The sequence below is a fragment of the Salvelinus alpinus genome, chromosome 2, assembly GCF_045679555.1.
Source record: "Salvelinus alpinus chromosome 2, SLU_Salpinus.1, whole genome shotgun sequence".
Classification (NCBI taxonomy): domain Eukaryota; kingdom Metazoa; phylum Chordata; class Actinopteri; order Salmoniformes; family Salmonidae; genus Salvelinus; species Salvelinus alpinus.
In genome coordinates, this window is record NC_092087.1 from 127,283,249 (window position 1) to 127,303,475 (window position 20,227).

A 20,227-nucleotide genomic window follows, 5' to 3' on the forward strand; every position below is an offset into this window, starting at 1 on the left:
GACCTCAATGGCGCTGCCCATGCTAATAGCCTTTTGGCCACTAGAGGCCCCTATCATTCTCTATGGTTATTTATGCTGCAATGTGATTTGTAGATCAGTCAGTTTCGACTCGCCTGCAATGTCAAACGCGCCCATTATCAATAGTGTCGTTCATTTTAATTGGCCAATATGCTAACGGTCCATGACGTACATTTTTACGTAGTACTCAGCTGACTCTGGCAACTGAATAACAGATCAAAAACAGTTTGTTGAGGGGAAAGATTTAGAGCTTTTCGTTCAATACATTTAAATCGTATTACTAACATTTGCCTCAAAGGCATAAGACACATCTACATAACATAATTATATTATAAACGCAGACAGAGCTTCACATTCACTGATAGGCCTACAAGGCCTATAGGAAGTTACCAGTAATTTTTTTATCTTATATTTAGGAAAAACAGACATATTATTTGGGCATTTCTACATGATGATAGAAAGAAGTTGAACAATAACTTTATTACATTACATTTGGCTGGAATGACTGTTGAAACGAGGCACGCTGTCAAAACATCTTGCAATCGAAACAGTGATAAGGCCAAAACAATATTTTTTTCCGGCACTTCGATACTGAAGCAGGTTAGGAGAATTTGCGAAGGAGGTTAAGTTTCTGAGGTTAAGGTTAGGAAAATGGTTATGGTTAGCGAAAATGCTCTCCTAACCTGCTACGGAAATCACTTTGTATTGAAGTGCCGTAAAAAGAGTGTGGCCCAAGGCCGATAAGGCGCATGGCCTCGTTTCCGGGAAACAAAGAACAAAACTGAAAATAGCCTTTAAAAAAACACTGCCTTGCGAAAAACATCCATTATTCCTAAACAAATTATCTCTGTATAAAATGAGTTTTGCGCGCCATCAAGTGGATAGAATCAGCATTGCAAATTTTAAATCATAACGCTAAAACTGCAACTGGATACAGATGTAATTCGTGCTAGAAGAAAAATATATTTGAGTACGGTATCAAAGTTCAAACTGATGAAAAAATAAGTACATTGCATGCTATAATCACCACCAAATAAATATACAAATAAATACATGTCTCGTGCCAGAACAGCAGGCACAGTGACACTCAACAGATGTTTTCACAGTTATGTGATATTTGGATTGGGGAGGTGATCGGTGACGTAAGAGGATCATTTACACCCTCATCTCCTACGGACTGGGGTCTCAGTGCAGAAGTAGCCGGGCAGGAGAGCAGAGACCAAGATGAAGAAGTTTGTGGCATTTTCCCTCTGTCTGGTCCTCTTGACCATCTACACAGCAGGTAGGCTCATTTTGAAGAGGTAAATTGCCTTTAGAAAAATGTATTAATTAACCTTTTGGTGGCTTGTGAGTCTTTTGAAGGTCTCTGATAAAAGTTTATCTTTGCATTTTTTCTAAATGTTAATGCAATAGAAATGTTGTTTTAAGAAAATATGATTATGCAGTTGTTAAGTAGTAATTAATGCAGTAATTTATATGCTCAAATAATTACATGCATGAAGAAAAGTACTTGCTTCATAATTAAACTTACAAAATAAAAATGCAATTCAGTCGTGCACAGAAAAGCAAATATTGCGTTGCGTCATTGTAACTAGTAAATATGAAACTAAATACATGTCTGTTGTATGAAGATATTGCATGAAAATATGAAAATAAGCAGAACAAATAATTGCTCATGTAAAACAAAACAAATATGACAGAATTGTTTTATGCACATAGCTCATTTAAATATTGTATTGATCTGCCCCCTATTACAATATCATGTTCTTCCATTTTTAAGCTCTTATCAATTCAGTTTCAAAATCATTGCAAAAAGCCTGCATGAGCCCTGGGTGGTGCTTTGCCACGTCGCTGTGTGTGCCTGGCGCTGTTGACAGAGCCAGCCAGGTTCATTTTCATACCCCCTCACAGGTTGGCCTTTTGGGGGTCACGTGCTCCATGGGCTGGCCTGGCTCTCTGGAGAGTGGGGGAAATGAATGGGTACTTTGTTGCTCCACCAAAAAAACAGCCTCCTAATGATATTCTGCTGCTGCTGGGGGACAGACAGAGACAGAGCTCTACGAGACTAGGGTTGCATCTCAAATGGCACCCTATTCCCTATAGAGTACCCTATGTCACTGATTGTTGCAATATTTTCGTTTGAGATAGATGTAGACAAATTAAGGTTGACGTTCATTGTCATGAATCTTGCCCCGGAGGCAGAACTGAGCGATATCCCGCTAGCTGGGCCAGATACAAAGTCAAACTTGGCTATATCATAACAATTAATGTCTTAATTTAAGGTTAGGGTTAGCGGTGTGGTTAAGGTTATGGTTAAGGTTATGTTTAAAATCCGATTTTCGGGGGGTATTTGGTATTTATTAAGATCTTCATTCGCTGCTGCAAAAGCATCAGCTATTCTTCCTGGGGTCCACATGAAACATGACATTATACATAGTACAGAACAGTATTAGTCAAGGACTGAAATACATAAATTTAAAACTTCACACATAGCCTACATGCAGTGCCTTCGGAAAGTATTCAGACCTCTTGACTTTTTCCACATCCAGAGATGTTCGATCCGGGTTCAAGTCTGGGCTCTGGCTGGGCCACTCAAGGACATTCAGAGACTTGTCCCGAAGCCACTCCTGCTTTGTCTTGGCTGTGTGCTTAGGGTTGTTGTCCTGTTGGAAGGTGAACCTTCACCCTAGTCTAAGGTACTGAGCGCTCTGGAGCAGGTTTTCATCAAGGATCTCTCTGTACTTTGCTCTGTTCAGTTATGCCTCGATCCTGACCGGTCTCCCAGTCCCTGCCGCTGAAAAACAACTCCACATGCTGATGCTGCCACCACCATACTTCACTGCAGGGATGGTGCCAGGTTTCCTCCAGACGTGATGCTTGGCATTCAGGCCAAAAAGTTCAATCTTGGTTTCATCAGACCAGAAAATCTTGTTTCTCGTGGTCTGAGAGTCTTTAGGTGCCTTTTGGCAAACTCCAAGCGGGCTGTCATGTGCTTTTTACTGAGGAGTACATTTTTTTATACCCTTCCCCAGATCTGTGTCTTGACAATTCCTTCGGACCTCATGACTTGGTTTGTGTGAGACATTATATAGACAAAAATTTCTTAAAACCTGTTTTTACTTTGTCATTATGGGGTATTGTGTGTAGATTGCTGTGGAAAAAAAATATTTAATACATTTTAGAATAAGGCTGCAACGTAACAAAATGTGGAAAAAGTCAAGGGGTCTGAATACTTTCTGAATGCACTGTATCAGTACATACACACAACCTCTAGGTCTAATACATAGTACAGTGCAAATTACAATACAATATATATAAAATGACTGTGTCGATTCACAGTACCCTTTGTGCAGTAAGGTGTTGTTTTATCTGTTTTTTAAAAACTGGTTTTATTGCTAGTTACCTGGGGTGGCAGAGAGTTCCATGTAGACATGGCTCTATTTAATACTGTGCGTTTCCCAGCCTCTGTGCTGGACCTGGGGACTGTGAGGAGACCTCTGGTTGCATGACTTGTGTTGTACCAATGGGTGTTCGAACTGTGTGCCAACTGCTTGAACAGACAGTTCAGTACCTTCAACAGATCAATACCTCGCACAAAGACCAATAGTGATGCAGTCAATCTCTCCTCAACTTTGAGCCAGGAGACATGCATGACACTGACACTTTCCCTCCGTCTACATCTAAGTGCGATACGTGCTGCTTTGTACTGGACCAACTGCAATTTACCTTTGTCCTTCTTTGCCGCACATGACCACACATCTGGGCAGTAGTCCAGGTGTGACAAAACTATGACTTTGTATGACTTTGTGGCTCTGCCAGCTAGTGACCACTTTGCAGAGCTGCTTCCAGGGCAAAACGTATGACAATAAATGTCCACCTGCGTAGGCAAGCAGTGATGTTGCACAGTCAGCTCTTTGAAAACGAAGGGATATTGATGTCTTGAAATGCTTTGTCTCTCCATCGACAGATGCAAACCCAATCATCAAGGAGAGCTATGCTAAGCAACTTCTGCGGACCAAGAGGCAGAAGCCCGGCCACCCCGATGAGCCAATGAGGGTAAGGTTCAAAGTGCAAGGGGCACAATAGAAAACCTGCAGCGGTGTGCTCATCCTTCTAAGATTCCATAAAAAATGTTTCACGTAACAGTTACCCTGTCATTTCTTCTGTTTTGATATGATAATGAGAGCTGCTTACGGCTTGATAAACGAACAGCACTTTAGATAATATGTAGTCATACAATGAAACTGATGGTCAACTCTTTCTCTCCCTGGTGTGTTTCATTCCAAAAAAATAAAAAAGACAGCCCACCCCATTCATGATTCTCTCACATTCTCTTTTGACTCTTGCCCCCCCCTCTCTCTTTCTCTCTTTCTCTCCCTCTTTCTCTCTCTCTCTTTTTCTCTCTTCCCCCCTCTTTTGACTCTTGCCCCCCCCCCCCCCTCTCTCTCTCTCTCTCTCTCTCTCTCTCTCTCTCTCTCTCTCTCTCTCTCTCTCTCTCTCTCTCTCTCTCTCTCTCTCTCTCTCTCTCTCTCTCTCTCTCTCTCTCTCTCTCTCTCTCTCTCTCTCTCTCTCTCTCCCTCCCTCCCTCCCTCCCTCCCCCTGTACAGGAGCACTTGCTCCACATGCAGGTTCTGGATCAGAGGGCCCAGGAGACCAACCTGGAACACTGGCTGAACCCCCACTGCTACCCCCGCTGTGACAGGAACTACGGACACCCTGTCTAACCCCCAGTGACCTCGCCTTGACTCCTCACAGCCCAGGTCCCTGTCTGTCCAACACAACCATAAAACATCCCTGCTTAGGTCCCCTGGGGCTTGTTGAGTAGGGAACAGGGTAGTAAAATGCTGTGTAACAAAAAAAGTACCAGAAAGTACATAATTTCACTACATTTCGGACAATTTTCAGTTTCCTGCCTATTGAACACAATGTACAGTGCCTATAATTAGCCTATAGGATGAAGTTGCCTTCGCTGATCAGTTTTGTATTTCCCTCCTGATTGGTTATAGTTAGAATTGGGGTAAACTGATTCGCTATCTTTTTTTTTGTTGTCTTCTGGCGAACAACTTTTTCTGTGTGGCGGGAAGGCGTTGACGGCAAGAAGGATGTTGACAACTGTGATGACAACGATGATGATGATGACCATGATAATGATATGAGGGTGAAGCTCGGAGTGCAACTCTACCACATGCATTTCATGATGAAGCCTCAGCAGTGAACATTAGTGGCCATCAGTAGATCAGCTTATTCCAACAACATTAGCATACTGGAAACATATACAATGATGTTAAGGTCATAGAGGATAGATGATCCGTTTATATGTGGATACAGTTATGAGAAAATATACATTGTATTATGTAAAACAATGTTTTAAAAAAAACAATCATTTAATAAACAATCTAATCAAAAATGGAAATGTGGTGTGTTTTTTTTCTCTTCGGTTTTGAAACTGGACTTTGAACAGGCTTCGGTAAGACTTCTTTAGAGAAAATAAAGACTTTAACTACTAAGAAAGAGGAACTGTGAAGCGGAAGATTGTCCATGGTGTCATAGGCAGTCATGTGGGTTGACCCCGCTGCTGACCCGGGGTTACGGTTGTTGCGGTCGGCCATGACCCGAGGTTACTATCGTAGTTTACTGATGTTTGGGGAATTTAAGGCAGTGCCCTTCGCTCGAGTTCACTGTATGACTCTGCACAGTGCTGTTACTTTCTCGCGCAGGAAGCTCTACATATGAACGGCATGCTATTGACCACAATGAATAACAACTTGTGAAAGGAAAGAGGGGAATTATTTGATACAAAGTATTCAACGCTTTATCGCAGCTAAACTGAAAGGCCGGGAGCACTAGGCTAAATCTTACGCAGTTGTGGACGTGTGAAGGGAGTAAATATATCCAGACAAGAACAAATACAGTTATTCTCCGAAGTGAACGTCGTGCAAATGATTTGTAACATTGCGTAATATAGCATTAAACTGATAATGGCCGTATATGGCCGTATACGACTGAACCGGCACACATTTTACATGCAATTTAAGAAATGTGCTGCTGATGTTTGGGCTGATTGATGGCCAAAAATATCGAACAATTATTGATGCATTTAGTCAAATTTTTGGGAAACTTTTATTTTATTGTATTATGTCCCCATGATTCAATGACAACATCTAAAACCCGACGTGTGTTTCATCTGGAGAAATTGCATTGTAGCCAATCAAGAGTCAGATTGTTCAAGTACTATCTGCATGTGGCATGCGAGCATCATCGAATGATTCTGCAAAACGAATGCACGGATGGGCGTACAAATAGGTCACTGGAACTAACCAAGTAAAAAAAACAGTGTAAGCACGCAACAATCATCCAAATTAATCATTAAACATTACGCCATAGCCTATACAAAAATGACCGGAGTCTTTTGTCAGGCAAATGCATTCCTGTCAGACATAAGTGTAATAGCAGGTTATAACGTACATTTCGTAGGCAATCTGTTAGCTCTGATGACCTATTTGGTAACACAGGCCTACCTACCGTGTGACCCCACATAACCATCGTGTCCATTCCGCAGATACCGATGGGCGATGGATTGTATTGGTTTATGATTTGAGATTTTTTTATGCAAAAGTACAATTAAATTCTTCCTGTAAGCCCAATGTCAACCATTTAAAACAATTATTGGCTACGGTTTTTTTTCTGTGAAGAGTTTGCAGGACGACCTCTGAGGACAGCACAATTACATTTAAATAGAATTCAATATAAAACTCTTATTAAAATGCTTTATCAGCTGTCTCTGAGTCCCTACTACGCTATTCTTTTAGCAATCTTTGTCATTTTAATAAAAATAAGACAGTGAAATTGGTATTGTATTTTTAATGAAAGCAAATAGGCCTATAGATTTGAGTTGCTTCCTGATTTGTTTTGAAAAAATCTGAATCGTTACAAAATATATAAACCAAGGTCTTGACTTTCTAGGCCTTTGTGGACCGTTGCCTTAACGCACTAATCTCAACGAAAAATAGGACCTATTTCTCTACTATAATTGGCACTACCATATTGCTGAGAAAATGTCATTCTGAACCACGGCAAAGACGAGGTAAACCTATTCCTGCAGTTAGACAATAGATCCGAAATATGGTCAACGTTATTTGAAATTAGGACAACGGGAAACATGCAAACTAAAGCAGCTTCCTAAAAAAAAAAAAATCTAATGTCACCAAAATATTTCTGAAAGCTGTAATTCTATAAAGCACATTTGCAACTTTCATCAGTCCTTTCCCCAACCAAGGCAAAAAAAAAAGGAATCTTAAAATCAGTTGGAAGAAATCATGACAACCAGAAACAGAGACAATTGCAACAAGTTTACTGGAAAGCATCTCAAAAGCAAACTGTGACATCAGGTTGTGATCATCCTGTTACATTGAAAGCATTTGATTTTATATGTCCAACACAGATGTCGTCAGAAAGACCTTATGTTCTTCGACAAAGACAGCGTCATAAACATCAAGCACCTTTCCCATTTTTATTAACAGTTAATAAAATCTGGAAACAAGACCGACATCTGCTGGCCTATAGCATTGTAAAGGCTCTATAGACTCTTATAGAGGAAGTGCTTGATAAACGTTTGAAATGAACAGGGTAGAGCTACACCTCAAATTGATATGGAATGACCTGGAACATATAGTTCACACTATAATTGGTTTAGGATTTCTCCATATTAATTTTTTTCACTGACATGTGAAATCAAATGACAAATCCACATTATACCTCTAACATGTAAAAGGTACTAGCTTGACATAAATATAGCCTGTCTGACAAAGTATATTGTTTGTTTAAAAGCGGATTGTTGAAAACTAAAAGCCCTTTGTAAACAAGTAAACGCTGTACACAAGGCATGCAACTCTTTCAAATAGCCTATGGGTGGTGATTAGTTTAAAATGAAACGTCCTTTAATTTTGGTCATTACATTTAATAGACTTCCAACTATAGTATATATATATATACATCTGCACATACAATCCTGTAATTTGCTTTTATACATTACATAAAAAATCTGAATGATAAATGACACTATAAAGACAGACTTTTCCAAATCATTTGGTACAAGATTGACAGAGCTGAAGAGAATTAAAATCAGAGGAAATCATCTTTTATCTTTGAAAAATCCTTGATCTGTGCTACTCTCCCTGATAGTCACTGTCAAAAAGTTTGTGGTCACATCAGTCACCAGAACCTTCTCCACGTTGTTCAAGCAAGGCTTCCAAGTCACCTCGTCCGTTTGGCCCAGGATCCGCGACACAGGGATTTTGGCGATGAGTGAAGGCTTCCCCCTCTGTGGAAGCTCTTCACTGGGTTGATGCACATTCTTTTTGGATAGGTGCTTTAGTTTGGGAGGGGATAAGTAGTTTGAGGGGCATTCTTTAGTCCTGCAGGCCTGGGAGTCAGAGCCTATTCTGTGTGAGTGCAACATGCTCCTGTCTGGGACGCAGTGCTGCTGTGTGCTCCCACTAGCCACGGGCCTAATTTGCTTGTGGGGATAACCACCTAGCTCCTCCTGGTGCCTGTGGGCTAGTTTATTCCCCCTTATCTCAGACCCCCTCTCTTCACCACCGGACAGGCCCAGCTTGGCCAATTTGAGTGGGCCATATGTCGCCTGCTCATCTGCCCTCCTCTTGGGGGGCTCTGGGGCGGCGGGAGGAGCGTTGAAGGGATTGTCCTTAAATCGCAGCTTGGGTTTGGGCCCTCTCTTCTTGGGGACGATCACAAAGCCATCGGGGCCTGGGGGCCTCTGGAGGACTGGTTGACGGTGCTCTCGGACCGGTTCTGGGGGCCTGACCCGCACACTCTCGCCCCTGTTGACAGTGCTGGGTGGGAAGATGGTGGGGACTACGGCCCTCAGCCCCTCTCGGGCTCTGGGGGTGATGACAGGCTCTGGGGTCGGGTAGGTGACGCGTATCCCCCGGACCGCATCGCTCCTGAACTCGTACGATTTGGCTTTAGCTTTAGCTTGTGCCTAAACGGGGAAGGAAACCAGAGAAGAACCACTTTTGAACTGGGGAAAATCTTATCAACAACAAAGATGGAAAATTTTAAGTAGGCTATTGCCGATGGCAATATGGGCAATGTTTTTCCCCTGCTCCAATTTCAGTGGGTATAATGTTCTCTTTCATGAAGACAAATTTAAAATGTCAGTTGAGGATACTCTTTATTTGTCATTACACATATATACTAAGAGTCTGCCAGCCGCTTTATAATGGCTTAATAAATAATGTGCACTTGCAATTAGCAAAACAATGTTATAACAAAGAGTATAATTGTAACAATACATGTACACAATTATAAATGAAGACAGTAGACAACATCTTCACTTGGCATAATATCCCCTGAAGAATTTACAGGCTACACCAGTTTGCTAGCATTTTTACAATAGTTACTTGTTATATATATGTATTTTCAGCTATTTACAGGCCTGGGTGAGAACCTGCATCCTAAATAAGATGCTGGTATTAAGCAATTTTCATAGTCGGCTCTCTCGTGAAAAGACAAGCGCATTCGTTTGATGACGTCTTCAGATTTTAAGATTTCATTCATAACCAGTCCCATGAAAACTATTGGTATTAGCTATAACGATTGCTTTACTGATGATTACACGCCAAAACGTCATAAGTTTTAACCGTGCCGAATAACCGATGCACGCCTGAAAAGACGAACCCTCGCTTTTATAAGCACATTTTAAATTCTAAACGTGTAGGCTTACATTGAGTTCATTTCGAAATATAAACAATTAACCTGGCATGTTTATTGATCAATTTGGCTACCTGTCAATCCAACCAATTTACCATGATTCGGTTTAAAAAAATTGTATTAAGGTCTATTAGCACCAGCCTAACTAACTAATTTCCCTAAATACACATTCACACATTCACACCTACACAAATACACATCGAGCACTAAATGTGATGTTGCCTTAATACCGGTAGACAAAAGGTGATTCTCATGGGAAAACTTGACATGTGGATCCTTCAAACTTGCATATTTACGTGTTACAACAACAGCTATATATTAACCAGATGAAGAACCTGTGGATACATAGTGGGTGGAGACTGTGGTATGTTTACATGCCACATGCTAGAAATCGTGTCCAACCATGCAGCCCTAAATTCAGTAGATTCCACAGTATCATTGCGTGTTGGATGGATTATTTTCAACAATGCATGCATATCAACATAGCTACCTTTAGCAGGAATGTCTTCGGTTTCGGGCCTCTCTTTTTGGGCCCAAATAGTTCCCTTTCGCGCTCCCTGAAACAGCAAGACACTCATTTTGAGTATCAAGAGAGTGAAGTGTAATAGGCGACTTGCGTGACGGATGCATTTTATTTTGCTGTGCTGCTAACATTGCATGCAATGAATGTACAACATGAACAGGCCCATATCCATACAATTTACCTCTCTTCGAATGCGACGAAGAGGCGGGAGTCCAATATATTTTCCTCCGGTTCCCAAGTGCTAAATCTATGGAGAAAAATACAATTGACAGAGGTTAGTTTTCCACTACATTGGGAAAGCAAGCGTAGATACGGGCTAACGTTAGCTAGCTTGCTAACACTGCCAGCGTGCTGCGCTGACTTTGTCACTAGCAGATGCCACCTAGCTAGCAAGCGAACGCTACAGCTAGCAGCCAGCAACATCCATGTAGAAGCAAGGATCTCTAGCATTAAATTCAACGCAACTTACTTCGGTGACCAGCCCTTCCATTTCACAAGGTATTCCATTCGACCCTGCGTGTCATCAGAAATAGAAAAAGAACGCTTCGTTAGGGAACTGCAGTGGCGCGTCAAAATATATTATGCATGTTAGGAAATTGTGTTTCACATACTCTCCTTATTCGCCGTTTGATGATAGATTCGGCTGCGAAAACCCGTTCCCCAACTGCAGACAGCTCCATGTTTACTTCAATCCAGCTACCGTTAGCTAAAGCTTGGTGGTGAACGCTAGATATTTTTCTCCCCTGTCTCGCGGAGTGAATTCCAGACAGCCCATAATACTCCTGCACAGAAAAGACGTCATTAAAAAATGTATGTGTTGCCTAGGAACCGCAGTCAGTGGAACCATTTAGAGTAAGCCCATTGGGTTAGCCGTTGCTACGTGCCCGCGGTTGCTAGGTGAGTAGGAGGAGCGTCCACTTCTGGAAATTCTTAAGGGGAAAATGGTGGCATTAGCGCGGTGGATCAATTACTCGGATTATTCGGAGATCTTTAAAAACATATGTCGCCAGAACATGTGCAGAATGAACAGAAATTAACAATAGGAGCAACGTTCCTCAGATGTAATACGCCAAAGAGGTGAAGGAAAGCAGATTGAATGTGTGCACATTTCAGTTATCAACTGAACTGTCACACAATATTTCAGTTTAAAGTGTTCCTAATCAATAGTTTACAGTCATGGTAAGGTAAATTGTATGAAGACACTAGGAGACAATATAAGCCTAAAGGAAATGTCCTATGTCTAAATAGAACATAGGCTATAGATCACATTCATGTGCAATAGTTTATCCTTAATTCAGTTCTCTTGATCCCTACAAGCAGCGTCATGGGTGTTTTATCTTTTTCTTTCTTTCTCTCGCAATAAATGGTGTGAATTATAGTCTCCATTCAGTAGGATATTCGTTTAAACCTAAGCTACAGTTTCCATACACGTTTGACTTCATTTAACGAACACAGTCGAAGATGTCTAAATGTGGGGATCAGAGAACACATTGCACCTTTAGCATAGTCGTAAGTCCTTACCTAATTTATAGCCTTTAAAGTGTTTGAGTAGGCGATTGCCATCAAATTGTTAGGTAGGACCTCAAATTAAATGAATTAACCTGAACATAAACTTTAGACTAATCGGGAAAATATTGTAATTATAGCCTATCAAAAAGTTGAGCGAAACAGAAATTGGCCTATTGTTTGAGTTAGGGTATGGAAGTAGGCCTATGTAGTCTAATTCATTGAGTAGGGCTTCATATAGAAAAACTAAAGTTTAGAACAGAGCTTGTAGGCCTATGCATGGGCCTCAATTAAGCGAAAATATTTTCAACTCACAACACCAAGTGATCATAGCACAACCACTCAACAAGGGATATATTTAGGTCTATAATTTCCACGAACCCGTCACTTAAAACGAACCATAAAATCTCGTGCGTTTAAATCATTTGCTTACTTTCATTACGATCTGCTCAAATAATTAGACACGTGTGATAAATCCTGTTGTTTACACAGCATAAATCAGTCAGCTAGGCCTACTGCGTTTATCCACGTTACAGCAACAACTGAATGAGTATGTGGAATATATAGGCCATATGTAGAAGAAAGAGAGGTTTGTCAGACCAAAATAGATAAAATAATAATAATAATATCCTTGTATTTATCGTTATTCTTAATTGGATAGGCCTACATATTTATTTTAATTGTTTATTTATTAATACTACTAATAATGATAATATTATTATTATTGTTATTATCTGTATTATCATTACTATGTCAATATTATTTCTCCAAAATAAAATTTATATGGCATTATAGCACAGATTCAAATGAACAGCATCCAAAGACTTGTCGAATCAGAAAAGGTACATTTCAATAATGTCCCGCGTGTTGGATTATTGTCAAACTTTCCATTCGATTTTTTTTTTATCAGAGCATTAATTTGTCTAAATATTAATTTGCAGTGCATTCAACGAAAGGTTAAACTCACAATACCAATTGATTGGCGGCAGGTAGCCTAGCGGTTAGAGGCGAGCAAGCAACCGGAGGGTTGTCAGTTAGAATCCCGGGTCTGGCGGGGAGTGAGCTGGCAACCGGAAGGTTGCTGGTAGGCCTATCAACTCCTAGATTCCATTGCCTGCTGTTGTGTCCTTGAGCAAGGCACTTAACCTCTCACAACAATAGCTCCCCGGGCGCCCAGTGTGGCAGTCCCCTGCACCTCTCCACAAAACCTGTTGGCCTATATGAACGGTTTGGGTTAAAAGCAGAAGTCACATTTCGGTTGGTCCTTGTGTGCAATTGACCGATAAACTGATTTTCTTAATCTGACAGCTATTTGGCTGATCACACATCTATAAATCATTCGCAAATATATTTACTTGAGTACTAAAAATAACATATCCATATCCTCTTGAAACTTCATATTAACTCAGACCTCATCGCCAAGTTCCCTTAAAGAAAACAGGCTCCAAAAGTTCAGATTGATTTTCAAACCAGATTACAGGCTTACATTATGAACTAAATTACACGAACAAAAGACATTAATTTAACACAAACATCCATCCATTTAAGAATATAGGCTCATACGAATGAGGATTTCCTAATTAGGTTGATCTATGCCTAGTCAAATAAATACAACTATATCAGAAAGGCTAATCAATCGGATAATATTGCTGTTAAGGCCAACACATGAGTTGAGATGGACGCACAACCATTTGACAAAAAGTATATTGATTAAAATATGTCTCAGATGTCGGCCTTTATTATGGTCAAAGTTTATTTGCACATGTGAGGAGCGACAACGTTTCCTACACCGTTGGTATTGGCATTGTCTCATTTCAATACGTTTGCATTGTCAAAGCATGCAAAGATCACGAAAGCCTTCATCTTATACTTCTAGACTATAGGCTTTTCACTCTCTGGGATCATTTGGCCCCCGTGAGAAACTCGTTTAGGAGAAAACTCATATAGGCTTATTATAACATATTATTGTTTCCCTGATAGACCCAGCCATAATCTCTTTCAAATAATCCGGTCTTGACTAATATGCAATACTTAAATACCCTTTTCCGATTGCTCGACAGGAAGGGAGAGAAGAGGTAGGCCTAATATATAATTGAACAAACTAACCGAGATAGACTAATGGTTGTTTCAGTATAGCATGCATGTCAATTTAAATTTATAGCGGGCCACCCTAAAGCTTAGAGACATGCAGGTCCATACAGCCTGTAACACAAAGCAAATCTCAAACGCTGACTGCATGCCTAAACCACGAAATAGACTCTTCATTGCTTAATTACACGCCTATAGGTCTTTCTTGATCCATTGGAAATGACAATAGGCTAATGGCAATATTGCGCTGACAGGCTGCAATGGATAAGCTGCAATGGATATGGTTGAAACAAAGGACCCCCTCTTTGCCAATCAATGCATGTTTGTTATGATATCAATTAGGCCCATGACGGCACCCATGCAAACACATCAACATCTAGCCATTTCCTAATGTGAATGCTCTCAAAATCACCGTTGGGATAGAAGCAGTACAGGACAAAGAAGACATGCAGAAAATAGGCTAGATGGGATATTGAACCGTCCCTCATGTTATTATTCGTCATATGCATTTACATTAGGTTTTCATTTTGTCTCTTGTATTTTTCCACAAGCAAACATGATGCCAGTAATGCATTTTGTGCATCGCTTTACCGGAGGAAGACGGGCTGCGGGACTCCTTTTATGGGGTAAGCATTGGTCTCCGCGCGACTGCAGTGCAGCAGGGGTTGCAGCCATATATGGGTGCATGGTCGACCTGTCAGAAGATTATTGGTTCGCTCGTATCTGGGCAACCGCCATTACCTATCGCTCAGAATAGCAAAAAAACGACATGCACAAGGGGAAGAACGAATCTTAATTTCTCCTCTCCTATGCAGACACGCGAACACATAATTGTCACATGCGCGCGCGCGCACACGCACGCACTCTCTCTCTCTCTCTCTCTCTCTCTCTCTCTCTCTCTCTCACACACACAGACACAGTTATCATGTATTTCAAGTCCTCTGTGCTTATTAATTATTTTTTGTGAAATTTGCATAACAACACACCTTCTTGGGGCTAGTTGTCTAAAAGGTTGGTCAACATCTGTCACATTTTTTATCGGACATAATTCAAATGTCACCTTTATTTTCATCCAGTTGGTCATTAAAGGAAGTCACATCTATAACCAAGACCTTCAAGATATTTTCATTAGGTCTTTAACCGAGATCACATTGCCGTGCACACAATATTGCTAACACAAAAGTTCAAGGTTACACTTTTTGCTGATCAGGAGGAGGGATGTGGAATGTGTGCGCAGAGGGAGAGAAAGAGGCATCGGCAACTTCTGTTTGTTTCGACAGAGCTTAATTGTATAAATTACGGTAAGGTATCTGTGAAAAGAAACAACGGTACAAAATTAAATCCACAAGACCCAACACGTTACTATAGACTAGCATATTCATAATGCCAATCCTTTCCAAACATAATTTAGAACAATATAATTCCTATAGGAACAATTCACAGAGAAGGGAATGTATAGGCCTAAATTAAGTAACATTGGTTACATAAAACAACAAAGTTGTGGACATTCTGAGATGACTGACAAAAGTGATAGGGATGCTCTCGCGGATAGGGATGTAGAATTAGAACACAATTATAAAATATATCTATATCTCTATGGTTGGAGGCAACAAGAACATCATTTATCTAATAATGTAATATAATAAAGCAAACGTTCATCGTTTTGTTATATTGCCACATAGCCGACACTTAACAAGATGGGTTGGGTTTGTTCCGTTGGCAAGCTGGTAACATGTTTTACTTATGGTCTCCAGACAGTTAGGCTACAGATATTAACCTCATAACATTAAGATATCTAATTTATTTAATTTACATCCGTTTCGGTGGTGTCACATGCGCCCATTTTAAAACCTCGATAAAAAAATAAGCTGGATAGACTAAAAGAGACAGCCATTTTCTCTCTCGTTCTCTGCGCGTTAAGGTGTCGAAAGCAGTTTTTGTTTTATTCGGGGGCTCCGCGGCAATGGAATGAAATAAAATGGTCGAGAGGAAAAGCTTCTGCTCTGCGGTTGTGGTTTGTCAAGGCGATGGGTTTTTGTGACACATCATCCCTGAAGTTTCGCAATGAGGCGTAGGGGCTAAGGGCAACTTTTGCTCTCGACTGTGCAGCTGCGACGACTCTATTTACAGTCAGTCCGCCATGTTGATGATAATTTAACTGGAATTCTTCACACTCTTTACACTGTCCCTAGTTGCGTTTGTAAATCTACTATATCAAAAAACTGCATGACAAATAGGGGAAGACAGATGATAAATCGGCCACAGGTTGACCTCATTTGTCATATTTTCCCACATAAATTAGACTCGCATTGTGACAAATGCAGGGCATAGCTACAATATAAGCCAAAATGTCAACATTTGTTTGCCAACACTGTCAAATAAGTAGGGTACACAGAAACATTGGCTTTATAGACAACAACACAACATTTGAATCATGCATGAAATAAATACACAGCTACAGCCGATGGATTTATGAATGAGAAAACTTTCAGTGTCATTGTAAAATAACAAACAAGAGCATCACTCCAATCCAGTATGAAACATTTTCCTATAATACATAGATTTCTTGTCAATCTCTAATTTAGCAAATGTGTGTGTGCAGGTTAGAATGAGGACATGCTTTACTTCAAACAAATTGGACCAAAAAGTATACCGGACTTTAATCGAACTTGTTATTAGGGCAGGGACACACGTTTTCCTTTTCGTGAGAAATTAATGTCAAAGGTGCGTGCGAAATCATTGCAGCGATCTCTGCAATTCGGAAAAACGATTAGGCCTACAAAACATGCCATATAAACCCGGTTTTGCAGGTGACTTTGTAACTAGATACTCTGCTTTTTACAATTTGTTACCACATTGTCCATATAACTTCAAAAGGTTTCAAAATCATTTATGAGAATGGATTGCCGGGGAAGAAGAGTTGGCATTGGGAGGCAGATCAAGTTGGCTAGTTGAAGAGCGAGATATTTGAAACTGTATTATTGTTTGGCCGTATTAATTCCCATTATTGTGGGCAACGACTGATTTATGTAAATGTGGCTTTTTCCCGGGTCATATAGCCTTCTTAGGCTTACATCTGATCAGCTAAACATTGCGTCACCCCCACTTACAAGGTATAAGCTATTTGAGCGTAGCCTACAGATTTAATTGCATCTGCATAGTTTCCAAGGTTAAGTTCATTTATGAGCAATTATAGGAGTATCAATTTCTTCCTTCAATGGAAATGGTTAAATGACGCACCATGGTAAATCATCTCGATGGAAATCGGCCTGCAGCCTATAATTCTATGCTTCAATAATGCCATCCATTGAATGTTTTTTTGGGGTGGGTGATTCTTGTGCCAACTTCTACAAGTAGACTACAACCCCGTGGAGCCACCCGATTGCAATTTAACTAATGAATATGCTTGCAAATTAGCCTACATAGGCGATAAAGGCCTCATTGGCCTTACATGTGTTGATTAACAGGCTTTCTAGCTTCAGTTGCATATAGACAAACAGTTTTGTTGGACAGCTTCATCCACGTTGTGAATGAAACCATATGCATCCAAGGTGGATTTCATAGGCCTAGGCTAGAAACTCAGTAATTTACTCACATGTGAACAACAACCATGGATTATGGGGTTGTACCCTGGAATAAGGTAGCTGACTAAACTCAACTCCATGGTGAAGGGAGTCTCTGATTAACTCCAGCAACAGAGTTGAGTAGAGACCAGACTTTGTGGAATTCAGCTCTGACTACTTCCATTTGCCCAAGGTCAATACAAAATGTTTGCAAAATTATAAAACGCTTACCTTGTACCTATGTTTGTCCTCTGTCGTTGCATGCCTTTCTTTTGTTTGCTGAAATCCATACTTTTTCAATAAACGTTAATCATATACAACCGCAGACTTTTTGCTCATTGCTGTTGCTCTAAGACGGGAAGTCAGCACAAAGGTGCGCGTGCCAATTGAATCCCCAACAAGGACACAGTCGGTGGTTGTATTTGATTAACGTTTTATTAAAAAAGTATGGATTTCAGCAAGCGAAGAAAGGCATGCAACTACAAAGGACAAACACAGGTACAAGGTAAGCGTTTCATAATGAAAACATGTTGAAGTATTGACCTTGGGTGAATAGGTGGAGTTGGTGGAGGTCATCAGAAACAACCTTCACCATAGAGTTGAGTTTAGTCAGCTTGGAATAAGGAATTAGATAAGATACTGTCCTTCAATATATATATCTTTTTTAGAACTGACCATGGATGAGATGTCTGAAACTAGGAGGACTTATTGTAAAAGAGCAGTTAGGTTACTGTTATTGTCCTTAGGCCTACATGCATTTGCCCCAACGCCTTTGACACAACTTAAAGCACTATTGCATAATGAGTGTGACCAACACATATGCCGACAGAGTTGTCTAGACTTGCTGTTAACCTTTGTGCTCGGCCTCCGACTGCAAGGCACCACAGAGGGTAGTGCGAACGGCCCAGTACATCACTGGGGCCAAGCTTCCAGGACCTCTATACCAGGCAATGTCAGAGGAAGGCCCTAAAAATTGTCAAAGACTCCAGCCACCCTAGTCATAGACTGTTTTCTCTGATACCGCACAGCAAGCAGTACCAGAGCACCAAGTCTTGGTCCAAGAGGCTTCTAAGCAGCTTCTACCCCCAAGTCATAAGACTCCTGAACATCTAATCAAATGGCTACCCAAACTATTTGCATTGCCCCCCCTCTTTTACACCGCTGCTACTCTCTGTTGTGATCATCTATGCATAGTCACTTCAATAACTCTACCTACATGTACATATTGCCTCAACTAACCGGTGTCCCCGCACATTGACTCTGTACCGCTACCCCCCTGTATATTGTCTCACTATTGTTATTTTACTGCTGCTCTTTAATTACTTGTTACTTTTATTTGTTATCTGTATTTTTTTAAACTGCACTGTTGGTTAGGGGCTCGTAAGTAAGCATTTCACTGTAAGGTCTACCTACACCTGATTTGATTTGATCAATAAATCATCTAAATTCAGCAGGCAGGGCCGGCCCCCCAAACCTCCCCAATTGTTTTGTTTGTTTGATGAATTAATCTAGCCAGGTATCTAACCACCAAGGGGTCCTCATTAATATAGTTCGTTTCTATAGTTAGAAAAAGTACCCAATTGTCTTACTTGAGGAAAAGTATAGATACCTTAATAGAAAATGATTGAAGTAAAAGTGAGTCACTCAGTAAAATACTACTTGAGTAAAAGTCTAAAAGTATTTAGTTTGAAACATACTTAAGTATCAAAAATAAATGTAATTGCTTAAAATATACTTAAGTGTCAAAAGTAAAAGTATGAATAATTTCATATTCATTATATTAAGCAAACCAGACTGCATCATTTTCTTGTTTATTGTAATTTACGGATAGCCAGGGGCACGTTCTAACACTGAGAGATAATTTACAAACGAAGCATGTGTTTATTGAGTCCATCAGATCAGAGGCAGTAGGGATGACCAGGGGTGTTCTCTTGATAAGTGTGTGAATTCTGACCATTTTCCTGTCCTGCTAACCATTCAAAATGTAACGAGTACTTTTGGGTGTCCGGAAAAATGTATGGAGTAAAAAGTATATCATTTTCTTCATGAATGTAGTGAAGTAAAAGTAAAAGTTGTCAAAAATATAAATAGTCAAATTAAGTACAGATACCCCAAAAAACTACTTTAGTACTTTCACCTATTTTTACTTAAGTACTTTAAACCACTGGTTAGTGACTCTCACTCATCATATTACATCGGAATAAGACATGGCAGTAGGGCACTAAAATGTTTTGCCCGCAAGGTGGGGGGGGGCACCACAACAAAATTTCACTTAGGGCCAGCCCTGCAGCAGGCCAGGAAGCGAGGTTAGTACTGCATCTATTTTAACCTCCAGTGCAAGAAGCAAGTCCTGCGGTTTCTACAAAATTGTGTTGCAAGACACTCTTGAGACAATGTAGATCTGTATCACTCTAACATCTGATCATGCATAGTCACGTAGCCCATAAAGAAGAGATTCGGCTCATAACTTTCTTACAATTTTATTCTCGCAAAACACATCAGAAGAAGCCTTTTCAGTTTAGTCTGCTCACATGAACAACAAAGTCCCTCTTAAAAGCAGTTACAATGCATATTTGAAGAACCAAGTGCTGAAAGGGGTTTCAAACAGAACATTGAGAAGGTCCCATGAATGAATGTTTTTTGATGATACCAATATAGGCTATAGACTAGCCTAGGATACCATATGCCTTGCCCTTGAAATGAAAACACTGAATGCAATTGAAATATTAACAGTGTTATAAAACTGTTATAGGCTCAAGTTAACAGTGTTATAAGCCCACAAAAGGCCATAGGCCTA

General features: G+C 40.3%; 2 protein-coding genes across 2 annotated transcripts; one reads left to right on the forward strand and one right to left on the reverse strand.

The window, feature by feature from the left end:
• Positions 1 to 279: 279 nt before the first annotated feature.
• On the forward strand, positions 280 to 5,425 carry LOC139568704 (uncharacterized protein C17orf67 homolog). The gene is made up of 3 exons (XM_071390728.1): positions 280 to 1,300; positions 3,986 to 4,074; positions 4,626 to 5,425. Exons 1-3 carry the CDS (start codon positions 1,243 to 1,245, stop codon positions 4,740 to 4,742), a joined length of 264 nt encoding a protein of 87 aa, XP_071246829.1. The 5' UTR covers positions 280 to 1,242; the 3' UTR covers positions 4,743 to 5,425.
• A 1,929-nt stretch (positions 5,426 to 7,354) lies between these two features.
• LOC139568705 (chromobox protein homolog 8-like) lies at positions 7,355 to 11,055 on the reverse strand. Its single transcript, XM_071390729.1, has 5 exons — positions 10,885 to 11,055; positions 10,743 to 10,786; positions 10,455 to 10,520; positions 10,241 to 10,307; positions 7,355 to 9,019 (listed from the first exon to the last, which is right to left on the reverse strand). Exons 1-5 carry the CDS (start codon positions 10,951 to 10,953, stop codon positions 8,150 to 8,152), a joined length of 1,116 nt encoding a protein of 371 aa, XP_071246830.1. The 5' UTR covers positions 10,954 to 11,055; the 3' UTR covers positions 7,355 to 8,149.
• Positions 11,056 to 20,227: the final 9,172 nt, after the last annotated feature.

Bases quoted from the DNA above. Each gene is read 5' to 3' on its own strand.
- LOC139568704 (XM_071390728.1), top strand. From the start codon at position 1,243: ATGAAGAAGTTTGTGGCATTTTCCCTCTGTCTGGTCCTCTTGACCATC. The intron at 1,301-3,985 runs GTAGGCTCATTT...CTCCATCGACAG, and splicing joins CTTGACCATCTACACAGCAG to ATGCAAACCCAATCATCAAG. The intron at 4,075-4,625 runs GTAAGGTTCAAA...CCCCCTGTACAG, and splicing joins ACCCCGATGAGCCAATGAGG to GAGCACTTGCTCCACATGCA.
- LOC139568705 (XM_071390729.1), bottom strand. From the start codon at position 10,953: ATGGAGCTGTCTGCAGTTGGGGAACGGGTTTTCGCAGCCGAATCTATC. The intron at 10,308-10,454 runs GTAAATTGTATG...TTGCTGTTTCAG, and splicing joins TTCGTCGCATTCGAAGAGAG to GGAGCGCGAAAGGGAACTAT. The intron at 9,020-10,240 runs GTAGCTATGTTG...TTCCCCGTTTAG, and splicing joins CGAAGACATTCCTGCTAAAG to GCACAAGCTAAAGCTAAAGC.